The sequence below is a fragment of the Camelina sativa genome, chromosome 16, assembly GCF_030686135.1.
Source record: "Camelina sativa cultivar CO46 ecotype springtype chromosome 16, ASM3068613v1".
NCBI classification, from domain to species: Eukaryota; Viridiplantae; Streptophyta; class Magnoliopsida; order Brassicales; family Brassicaceae; genus Camelina; species Camelina sativa.
The window spans coordinates 5,577,175-5,588,700 of record NC_141895.1 but is presented as its reverse complement, the minus strand read 5'-3'; the positions used below and the strand labels follow the sequence as shown (position 1 = coordinate 5,588,700).

General features: G+C 35.6%; 1 protein-coding gene and 1 pseudogene across 1 annotated transcript; both read right to left on the bottom strand.

The window, feature by feature from the left end:
- Positions 1 to 724: 724 nt before the first annotated feature.
- On the bottom strand, positions 725 to 4,775 carry LOC104749970 (glutamate receptor 2.8-like). The gene is made up of 5 exons (XM_087490068.1): positions 4,347 to 4,775; positions 2,513 to 3,780; positions 2,067 to 2,379; positions 1,580 to 1,986; positions 725 to 1,471 (listed from the first exon to the last, which is right to left on the bottom strand). Exons 1-5 carry the CDS (start codon positions 4,624 to 4,626, stop codon positions 1,016 to 1,018), a joined length of 2,724 nt encoding a protein of 907 aa, XP_087346194.1. The 5' UTR covers positions 4,627 to 4,775; the 3' UTR covers positions 725 to 1,015.
- Positions 4,776 to 6,229: 1,454 nt separating this feature from the next.
- Positions 6,230 to 8,042, bottom strand: LOC109129451 (mitogen-activated protein kinase 19-like; annotated as a pseudogene).
- Between the last annotated feature and the right edge of the window lie 3,484 nt (positions 8,043 to 11,526).

Below are 11,526 nucleotides of genomic sequence, written 5' to 3'. Positions count from 1 at the left end.
TGAAATGTAAATAGTTTCCAACTCCAAGCTTTTTTTTCACAAAACTGCTGTGAAAATGTTAATATAGATTTTTCGATTTTGTGCTTTTTTTTTAAAAAAAGATATTAATTACAATAGCATAAAATGTAAATATTTTCCAACTCTAAGCCTTCTTTCACAAAAAATACTGTGAAAATGTTAATATAAATATTGGAAAATTTAACAAAGAAAGAAAGAAACTTCGTGGAAAGTTACAATCATTTTTGAAGTCTACATACTATCCAACATATGGAATCAAAAAGTGTTGATTTCGTTTAGTTATAGGAAAACCAAGTTTTTATAAACCGCGATTAGATAGGTTAAGCCTTTGCTAGACGACTCCTACCAATGCAATCCAAAACCATTTTTTTCTTTTTTTTTTTTGCCATCAATCCAAAAACATTTTCCCGCGAAACTATCAAAATCGTTACATAACTTTTTTTTTTTTTTTTTGAACAAAGAATCGTTACATAACTCAAACTATTAAAATTCTATACAATTCGAATATGCAATTACAATAGGTGATTCCAATTTAATCAACCACAAAATTACGTTATGTAAACCCCGCAATTACCAATTTCATCTCTTCATCAAGTAGGGGTTTTCAGTTCAATTTTGGATCTATCTAATCGTGGTTTACAAACACCATATATATCAGTGATTTAGTGTCATTTTCACCATACTATATATTAATTCAAGTTTAAAATGTGTTTTAACTTACCTGTTTATATAGATTATATGTTTCTTGTATTTATGTGTTGTAGTCCATATATCTTATTGTTCTTACTTAAAATGAAAACATTAATATACATAGATAATTACTCCCGCACATGACACCGGTCATCGAATGTAAATATGATTCAGTCCAACCTTTTTTTGACAGTCTAGCTTCAACAACTTGTCTTTATTATTCAGTAGTTACTTCATCATCATCTTGTTCCAGTTGGAGAGTAGAAGACTCTTCGCTCTAGACGAAAGACACACTTCTTGGCTCAAACTACATATCTTGCGCCGGACTTCCTGGCCATGAAGTGATCTGCACTGTCGAAGGTCTTGGAGTGCATTGTGTTATAGGTGAACTCACATTATGAACGGCACTTTCCTTGAACATGTGTGATTTTTTGTCTTTCTCATCAAAGTTTCTAAGCAAAAAAGTTAGCTTTTCAGAAAAGGAATTTTCGGAGTCACCAAACAATGTGTGCCTGTGGTCGTACAAGAAAATGGCTACGAAGAGGAGAAGTGCCAGGAATGAAGCAAGGCCTGCTATTAGAAACAGACCCCAAAAGCTACTAAGGGTGAGACGGTGGGAGGACATATCAGCTGTATCTGGATCAGGACAACTGCTCTGATTCCCGAACCATTTGTTCTCTATAACTTTCATCTCTTTGCCTTGAGTCACATTCAAAATCGCCCTTGAGACATCGCCCCTCAGAGGTGAGTTCTTTGGGAATACCTACACAAAAATCATGCAAATAAAATTCGAATAGGAAGATACTTACGTTAATAATCGAGTTGCAAACTTGTTTTTGCTGATTTGTGAAAGGAAAAAGAATGAACTTACAAAGCCAAAACCAGCTGTCTTAAAGGAAGGTTCAACCAAGGCGTATTTGGAGCAATACTGAAAAAGGATAACTTTAAGGTAGGGCATTTCATCGAAAGCTGCTGCGATACCGCCTTTCCTTGGCCCATCCGATAAAAGCTTGTGGCAGTGTTCGGAATTATTATACGGCTTGAGCTTAGATTCACTAAATCCTTGACCTTTTAAAAGTTCACGCACGAACGAGCCTATTTGGTACCCTACGCTCACTTCATTTCTGATGAGATCTTTCATAGTGGTGACATCTGGTTTGAACCGTTGTTCCGTAAAGATAGAGGTGAGATTCGCTGTGTAGCTCTGAGTGAGCACAAACACCACAAAACACCACACAATCACCACAAACCTTGCTAAATTGCTCACCACTTTCTCGCCTATATTCACGCACACTCATAATAATTATAACATTTATATCTTAATTACTGGAATCAATTTATTGGTGTAAGTAACTTACGATGGGAAAAGTTCATAGTGGAAAAGGAGAACCAGAAACTGGTGCCGATCTGGTGGTGAGGCGGTCCACGGAAGTCGATGTTGACTCTGTGTTCTAGAATCCACACTATAAATCCAATGAATACAAAAAAGCAAGCGGTGGTGACCCATAGGTCTAAGCTCCAAGGTTTGAGGAACACCCAAGTGTTCTTGTTATTACTGTCTCTCATCGGCACTAACATAAACACTCCAGACTCCGTGTATGGTAACGTGAAATCAACATACAATGACCTGTTTGCTATGATGGTTACATCTCCCACAACTACGTCGTACCTCTGACTCATTTATTAAAAATGACATGTTAGAAATTACATTTACGTATATGTTAAAAGACTTAACTTGTTATACAAGTTAATTGTAATTAATTTATACATTAACGTGGAAATATGGAAGAAAGAGCGAACTAACCCCATTATAGACTTGGTGGACTATATTGTCGTAGCTCTGATCTGGAGAATCAAAAGCGGAGTATTCAGGAATGACTTGGTAAGACAAATTTTTGAGAGCAGCTTCAAAGACGTCGATAGAGTAACCGGTCGGGGTCATTGTGAATCTGGTCGTATCTTCCTTTATGTCCACAAATTTTAAGAAGCCTCTCTTCACTGGAACACCCACTCTAAGCTTCTTCCCTGGAATATCCCAACCTTTAGGAACATCTGTGGACTTCCCTGGCCATATCACGGGCTCCAACGTTTTGTTGTTTGAAACTGGATTCACCAGTCCACTGCTCGGTGTCCAAATTCCTATAATCCACTCTTCATTTCCAACAAAATTAATTATCTCAAACGTTGATGACTCGAGCTTCCCGTTAATAAGATTAAACTCTCCTGCTAAGCCCTTGAATCTTACATCTGAGAGAGCCTCTACAAGACTTGGACCGGAGCGAGAAACCCCTGAGGTCACCAAATCTGTCCTGCTATTTACTAAAGTGTTTGAATTATCATACCACAAGCTCTTTGTGTTGGCTTTGATAGAATCATAAGCCCATAGTGCGAAAACGTTCAGCTCTACATCATCCTCCATCAATGGATTATCATTCTTAAACGTTCTTTTCCATCTTAAGTCAAAATCTTCAAGCTCTTTTGATTTAGGGACATGGCTCCTGACACCTAACACGCCCTCTAGAGTATTCAAGCTACGACCGTTGTCGATATCTCTCATCATATGCGTCATTCCATTGGTCACTAGCCATACATACCCTTTTTCCATCATCTTCTTTTCTTTAGCTTTCTGAAAAACCCGTAGAGAAAGACTTGAAGACATGTGAACAATGAATACCCTCGTCTGCATCGCTATGAGCATATCTAGTTCCTTTGAAATCTGGTCATCGTTAGCCTCCGGAGAGATCACACTTCTATTGACTTTCACGTCTTTTAAAGCGTCAGACAAGTAAGGCATGATGCGTTCACCTAACTCGTTATCCACATAAATGGCTACGACGCTTCTCCAACCGAAGTATTTGACAGTGGCGGCAATGGTTTTAAACTGGGATGAGTCGTCGATAGTGGCTCGGACGAAGTAAGGGGTATTAATGGATGTCAAAAGAGGGCTTGTTGAAGAGAATGTGATGGTCGGTACTTGAGCTTTGTCGGCCAATCTGATCATAAATTGTGCTTGCATAGAGTTTCTTGGTCCGATAATGGCGCTCACTTGCTCGTTCTTGATTAGGTCCAAGGCTGCTTGCATCACAAGCAAAGACAATCCAAAGAAAAAAAAAAGGTTAAGTGTAACAACGCCTCTTAATTTAGAAATAACAATCGAATAATTTTGTGTATTAATTTACAGAGTTGAATTCTAAATGTGTTGAAATTTAGAAACCTGTCCGCTGAGGTGACAGTACGTAAAGACTTCTTTCAATGGCGACAAAAGATAAGAAGAAAATTAAATGAAGTCTATGTCTATCAATAATAGCTTCCTCTAAATACAGACCACATAAGAGGATACTTGGATTCTGATCTAGTCAATAGAACGTTTCATCTCTCTTAATTCCAACCAAGCATGTTCAGAACTTGCTATCCTAATTTCTTTTTTCCTTTCTAGCTACCAACAAAACTTCTTTAACAATTAACAAAGTTAAATCGGCCTTTACCTTTTTGTTCCTTTAATAAGAAAATTGAAAATGAATTTTGAATAACAAAGCATATATATGGCGATAAGTTAAGATCATGTAGAAGAATGGTCAGACTTAATGAATAAAATCTTGGTAACCGAGAAGAAAGAGAGAGAGAGAGAAGAATCAAACCTGCGGCTGAAGCTTGAACAACTTCTTCCATGGAATCTCTAACATGAAGCACAATTCTTGTGCTGTAATTGGAATTATCCTTATAGAAATCGGACAAAGACATTTTAATGGCAGTGAGGCACATCTTGGAAAAATTAGTTTGGAGATCAAGAACTACTCCTACTTTGATTTCACGTCCTTGGTTTTGTCCTGAACCAACCTCCATCAACACAAAACAACAAACGAACAGGACAAAGTAACGTAGAAAGATGTTATTTTTTTTTTTTGCAGGAACCCTCATCCTTCTCCAAATATTGAGGAACTTTATGTCATTCTTTTAACTTTCCCTTTTCTACATATAATAATATAGTAATATACACACACCACGGAGGAAAGTGACGTATTTTTTTTAAGTGACGTGAATTTTTTTTAATTTGAAAATCAGGTTTTAATTAGGAAAGATCTTGGAAAAGAAATAAAGCAAACTACTTAAGTTACAAACCAAGTGGTAAAGGGCTGTATGGTTGGAACTAATTAAGGGAATTGCATTATAGGTTTTTTCTTAATAATATACACAATACGTATTGAGAACTAAATAAAGTACCAGAAAATTTATGTTTGAGAAGGATCCACAAATTATGTTTTTGGTGAGCCGTTTCAAAAATTATATAATGTGTTATTATTGGAGTTTAAGTATTTTAGTATTGAAAACTACTAGGATAATATTATTATCCGCGCTACGTCGCAGGGTTATTTTTTGTTGTATATATATTTTTGTTTATTTTTTGTATGTTATTTATAATTTTAGTTTTTTTAGCTTTCTCATCACAGCTCATACAAGTTATGGACAATCATTATAATATATTTTTCACACATTATGTAGACACATCAAATTTATATTTTATATTTTTTAACTAAGTTTTAGAAAATAGCTCTGCTCAGTTGAATAATTAAACGAAACCATAACAACTTAATAATAACAACTCCATTTTTAATATAAATATTTTTGTAAACATATTTTTTTAAAAACACATATTACGTAGACACATCAAATTCATATTTTAAAAATTTAAATAAGTTTTGGAAAATAGCTTTGCTTAGTTCAATAATTAAACTAATCCGAACTAACAATTTAATAATAATAACTCCAGTTTTTAACTAAAAAAAACTATATTTACAGATCTCATGAATCCAATTCAATAATTCATCCCAAGTCTAATTTAATAACCTCAAGATCACAACCAACATCATGATTGGGCACTAACAAACCAAAACACCACTTCGACAAACCCACTCAAACAAAGATTAGCTAAGTCCTCATTGTCAAAACAGGGTAAGTGTTTTTTCTCAAAAAGAACAGTAGAGATTGTTGAATGATTAACTTGTCAAATCTCACTTTCTTTTCAATTGTTCATTATAACAGTAGTAGACCAATGTTATGGAGACTTTTGGTCCACCACAAGTTATGCTCTATTTAACAATACAAGTATCAAATTCAGATGTATTTAAGATATCATTCTATGTGTGTTTGCATTTGGAAATAAACATGGTGTCTCAATAATGTCCACTACAATGTTTGAGCAGCTCTGCTGACTGCTGCTTCAACGCTGCAGCACACCCGCTCTGGATAACAAGTAACAACTTTGCAAAAGACAGACCTCAACACCAAGAGGCGAACATTCTTGAGCTAATTTGCAGACAATTAAGGCACTGCTCCAATGCTAACCATCAAGAATAAACAAAATTGATTCCAAACATTCCGGGTGTAAAGACGGTAAGATATCGAGAGGCACTGTTCCAATGCTAACCATCAAGCTTTGAACTTGTTTGTGAACAGAAATTGGTTTAAGCAACTCAAGTGCAAGGGAGACTCCATTTTATGTCTTTTATCCTTAACAATCTCATTAACCCAACAAGCAAACTATGCTCGAGACCATCTCTGCTCTAAACCCCTTCTCTGACACTAATCCCCTAAACAATCTCGCACAATAGATTTTGCTCTCATTCAATCCATCATTTAACATATCAACAATCAAAGAAACCGTAGCCGGTTGCATCAGCATCAACCCAGATTTTGAATCTGAATCAAGACCAAGACTCACAAGAATCGCAACAACCTCATATTCAACAGCATGAGAAGTGAAATGACCTAAAAATAGAAGAGATTACAGAGAGACACTTCCTTCTTTAGAAACGTCTTCCTCGCCATAAGAACAAAAAGAAATCAATGTAAACGAGTAACCAATCTTGGAATATAGAACAAGAAGAAACAAAGATTCATCATGAGAAATTGAGTAATATATTTTTCTGACTCGCTGAAAAGAACAAACAAAAGATCATTACAAATGGATAATTAACACACAAAACAAGAGAACACTCAGTTCGTTGACCCAGATTATACAGAAAATTCAATACAAATTATGTTCTATACACATTACCTACACACATACACATTAACAAAAGTATATAAAGAGAGCAACTTGGATTCCACAATATAAAGAACGATTAACAATATTGAAAACTATTATTAATATAAACTATCTCTTTCTCATGTATGTTAGAACTATTATTTGGTTTTATTATATATTAAATTGGGTTGTACTTCTTTGTTGCAGGCACTATCTCACATCTTGATTTCAGATCAGATTTATAATAGTGTAACTTATGGATAAGAAGGGGATTATATCGGAATATGCACGTAGAAGTAATCTAAAAACATATATCTAACACTCTCTACCACACAGATTTCTACACCAAACCTAAAACTTTACAATCACAGAGAAATAGACAAGAATTACAGCTACCTTAGAGCATAATGATCCACAGAGTTCAGGTGCCTTGTACCATCTTATGGCAACATAATCCTGGAACAAAAAAAAATGAAAGACAAAGAGAAAAAAATTCAAAAACACTGGAGAGATTACCAGATATGAATTAACAGTTGACGGCAAAATGTGTAGATAAGGGTGCATACCGTCCAAAAGATTGTTGTAGGTGTATCATTAAACGCCACTCTTGCTAATCCAAAGTCACAGACTTTCAACTTGCAGTTCGCATTGGCCAAAATGTTCTTCGGTTTAAGATCACGATAGTAAACATTATCTGTGTATCCAGACAGAATCCAGTTAACAACAGAGTTTACCAATCACCGCAAAATCTGAGTAAGGGAAAAAGAAAAGATAAAGACTTTTCTCACCTATTTCAAAGCACGAAGAAAAAACTGATGGTGCTCGCGAGTCAAGTCATCATTAGCTTTGATGACTTAGTGAAGATCAGATTCCATAAGCTCAAACACAACGTATATATCTTTGAACTCTCTTTTGGAAGGTGGCAACATGATGCTTTTGATTTCAACGATATCAGGGTGCCTTAAGAGCCTAAGAAGCTTAACATCATGGAGGATACAAAGAGCATCAGAGACATGTTCAAAGACATCATTAATCTTCTTAATAGCAACTTTCTCTCAGTATGTGTTTCAATAGCTGCACAAACAACTCCATAGCTTCCTTTCCCAATAACTTCAAGAATCCTATAACGGTTAGCATCACCATACTCTGTGAAAAACTCCACCTCCTTCATGTTCTGTACAAATTAGTTCCCCAAAAAAACAAAGAAAAAAACAAAGAATCTTAAGATCTCTCCGATGAATTGCATTCACTAAAATGGGTACTCAGATTCAACAAAGAAACGAACCTTCTTCTCCTGAACTTGTTGCATCATCCTCTTCCCAGTAACCAAACCAAACAACACAAATTCATGATAGAAAGATGAACAAATCTTTCAACAACAAAAGGAAACCAATAGCACTCAATAACCTTTATCGTCTTTTCTCCTCCAAAAACAATCAAAATTTTAAAAACCCCTTTCAGTGATCTCGATAAAGATTGCAAATAAACAAAAAAATATTTGAGAGTAAATCAAAGAAAATGGCGATTCTTCGATTTACACAAAATCCCAGAAACCAAAACCCGATCGAGATTTTAATTTTGATTTTAATTTACTTAGAGAAAAAACCCTAGATTCTCTCACAAGAACTCCCCAAAAATCCAGACGGACTCAAAAGCGAAACAGAGAGAGATGAGAAAATCTAGAGATCTTCAAGATCTAGCGTATAAATGGCGAGGAAGAAAGGGAAAAATTGAGCATGTTCCTTTCTTTAGTTCTGTCCATCTAGGAGTAAAAGATCTGATGTGTATTAATTGTTATAATTTGATTGGTTAGCTATTTTTGTTGATGTGTCAGCTTCTGCTTCATTACAAAAGTTGAGGTGTTAGTAGCTGGTGAAAAACAAGAAAGTTTTATTTTATTGATACAATGATTAGTTTATTAGCTACGAAACTTGATTAGGACCAGATGTGGCAGATAAGGGATAAGAGGTATAGAGGTCAAAAATACGACAATTCCTGGAAACCTAACTCCCCATCCCCTTGAGATACTCTCAAAAATATTATATTGTTTAACATGGCTTTACCTTGTTGTATGTTTTATAAATTTGGTTATCCTAGAGAACATTAGAATGATGAGATAAAGCATCAATATTTTAGTTTATGATACGCTATTTTGTGACAGCGGTAAAAATTTGAGTTTCAAAAACTGCGGATTATTTAATAAGAAGGTGCAGCAACAGGAATCATCACCACGTGCAGATAAAATACTCACATGTTAGCAGTAAGTCTCATCTATCTAAGGTTCAGCGTAAGACGTTTGAAACTTTGTGGTTGAAGTATGGTTTTGACTATTACTGTTCTTTTTCATTGTTTTTTTTTCTAAGCAGGAGCTCTTATAAACAAAAGAAGAATTAAATTTCTTATAACCAAAGGGATTCAACTCGGGATTCATATATTCATTAGGTTACTCGAACTCCCTCTCCTCTCATGTCTCTACTCTCTATCCCTGGCATATTTGGTGAAAACACTGAAGTGTCAGTTTATACAAACACAAAACACAACAAAACAAAAATCTGAATAAAAACATTAAACTCAACACAAAACACATAAAAACTTCAGGAAATAGACTACAAAAACACAAAACAGAACAAAAAAAGAGAAAACGAAAGCAAAACACTGAAAACATAAATTTCACGTGAAGAGAACAAAATTCATATAGGCAAAGCAAAAACTTCATGATCAGAGAACACAATTTCTCCATCCAATAATTTTAATGCAGATGACCAGCTATAGGGAAGCCTACAACAAAAGATGTATACGAGTGCAGGTATTGTCTTGATTCTTGACTACCATAGGTCATATATACCAAATGCTACGTTCCATTTTGGCATGTTACATTGCCTTATTGCCAAGCTTATCTTTTATAGTCTTCCAGTGATCCTTCAAGAGTTTTTTAGGTGATTAGTTGTAAATAATGTGGCCTTTCATTCAATTTATTTGCAGGAACAAAGATTATGTTTATATTCTAACCCTTCTTTTGAAAAGTTCAATCTTCAATATGACATTTAAAATTATGTGAATTAGATTTTTTCTAATGCTCTAGCTAGCATATATGAACTCTTTGACATTCTAGGTAGAGGGCTATATACACGTGATTGTAATAGATGTATGGGGAAATAGCTCCGCTTTACTGGTCGAGTACTAATTTTTACTTTCTTTTCCTGAATCTCTTATGATGGTATATGCTTGAATTGGACTATTCATTTTGTATGCCAGAATGACACATGATTGTGCTTAGCCAATGTTTAGGTGCTACTGATCCGAGAGCTGGCCACCAGGCACCATAATTGATGGGAAATTCTTTACGCGGTAATCATGTTAGACTTTCCTAATCATCTGGATATCATATCAATGTGAATTTATTGTCTTTAACCTCAAGCTTAACTACTCTAAGAGATGTGTGCCTATTGTCTTTACTTCTTGACAATAATATTTTGGCTTGTTGTAAAATACTCACTTACTGTAAATAATTTTTGGACTAGTAAAACTATTGTTGGACTTGTTGCAAATAATTTTCGGACATTAAAAGTACTCGCTTGCTGCAAATAATTCTTGGACTTGTTGTAAATAATTTTTTTACTTGTTGAATACTCACTTTTTGCTTGTGAGTATGACTCACAATATGTGAGGAAGGATTAGGCCTACGGCCTTTAAAGGAGGTAAATATTGTGTGTGGCCTTAAACTTATTTGGAGATTACTCTCTAAGAACTCGTTATGGGGTCAGTGGGTGCACACCTATCTCATCCGTCAAATTTCTTTCTGGGAAGTTGGGGAATCATCCTATCAGGGGTCTTGAATGTGGCGAAAGTTGCTCAAGTTAAGGGAGTTAGCAAAACGGTTTCACTGTAAAGATATGAAAAATGGCCAGTTTACTTCCTTTTGGTATGATAGTTGGTCTACAATGGGACGGTTGCATGACACCTTTGGTAATAGAGGCTTTATTGATCTCGGGATCGCCAAACATGAAACTGTCAAATCTGCTATGCTACATGATCGAATCCGGCGGCATAGAGTGGACATTTAAAATGCAGTGGAAACGCAGATCGCAGGTGTCAAGGCTAAGTGAAAGCCTTATATAGTTGATGTGCATCTTTGGAGACACACAACTGGTCCCAAGAAAAAATTCTCAACTCGAGACACCTGGCTCCAACTGTGCTTAGTCAAACATGTACAAGACTGGGCAAAGGGTGTGTGGTTCCCTCAGACGACTCCAAAATTTGCATTTATGACATGGCTTGGAATGCAAAATAGACTCTCCACTGGTGACAGAATGTTGAACTGGAATTAGACTGTCGATACCTCCTGTTCTCTCTTCTCAGCACCCTTGGAAACACGATCTCATCTTTTGTTTGGAGTAAGCTCACCTATGGCTTTCTTGGGGTTCACTCAACTTCCGACTGGGAGCTCATAAAGACCCCCTCATCTCTGACTCAACACTTGACAAACATCCCCATTTGTTATTGCAATGTTCCCTTCAGGTTACACTTCACTCCATATGACAAGAACGAAATAACCATAGGCATGGTGAATCCCCTGTCTCCGCATTTGGCTACATCAACGAATCGACAGAACCACTCGGAACAAGATTCTACTCATTCAAGGTTCAGGGAATAGCACTTTTGAAGACCTCCTCTGGTCTACCACCAGAACATAATTCTTTTTTGCATTGGTCCTCATTAGAATGATTTAAAACTAGTTTTTACACTTGTTGTAAAAAGAAACCAGTGTTTTTGATGAATAAAATTTTACATAC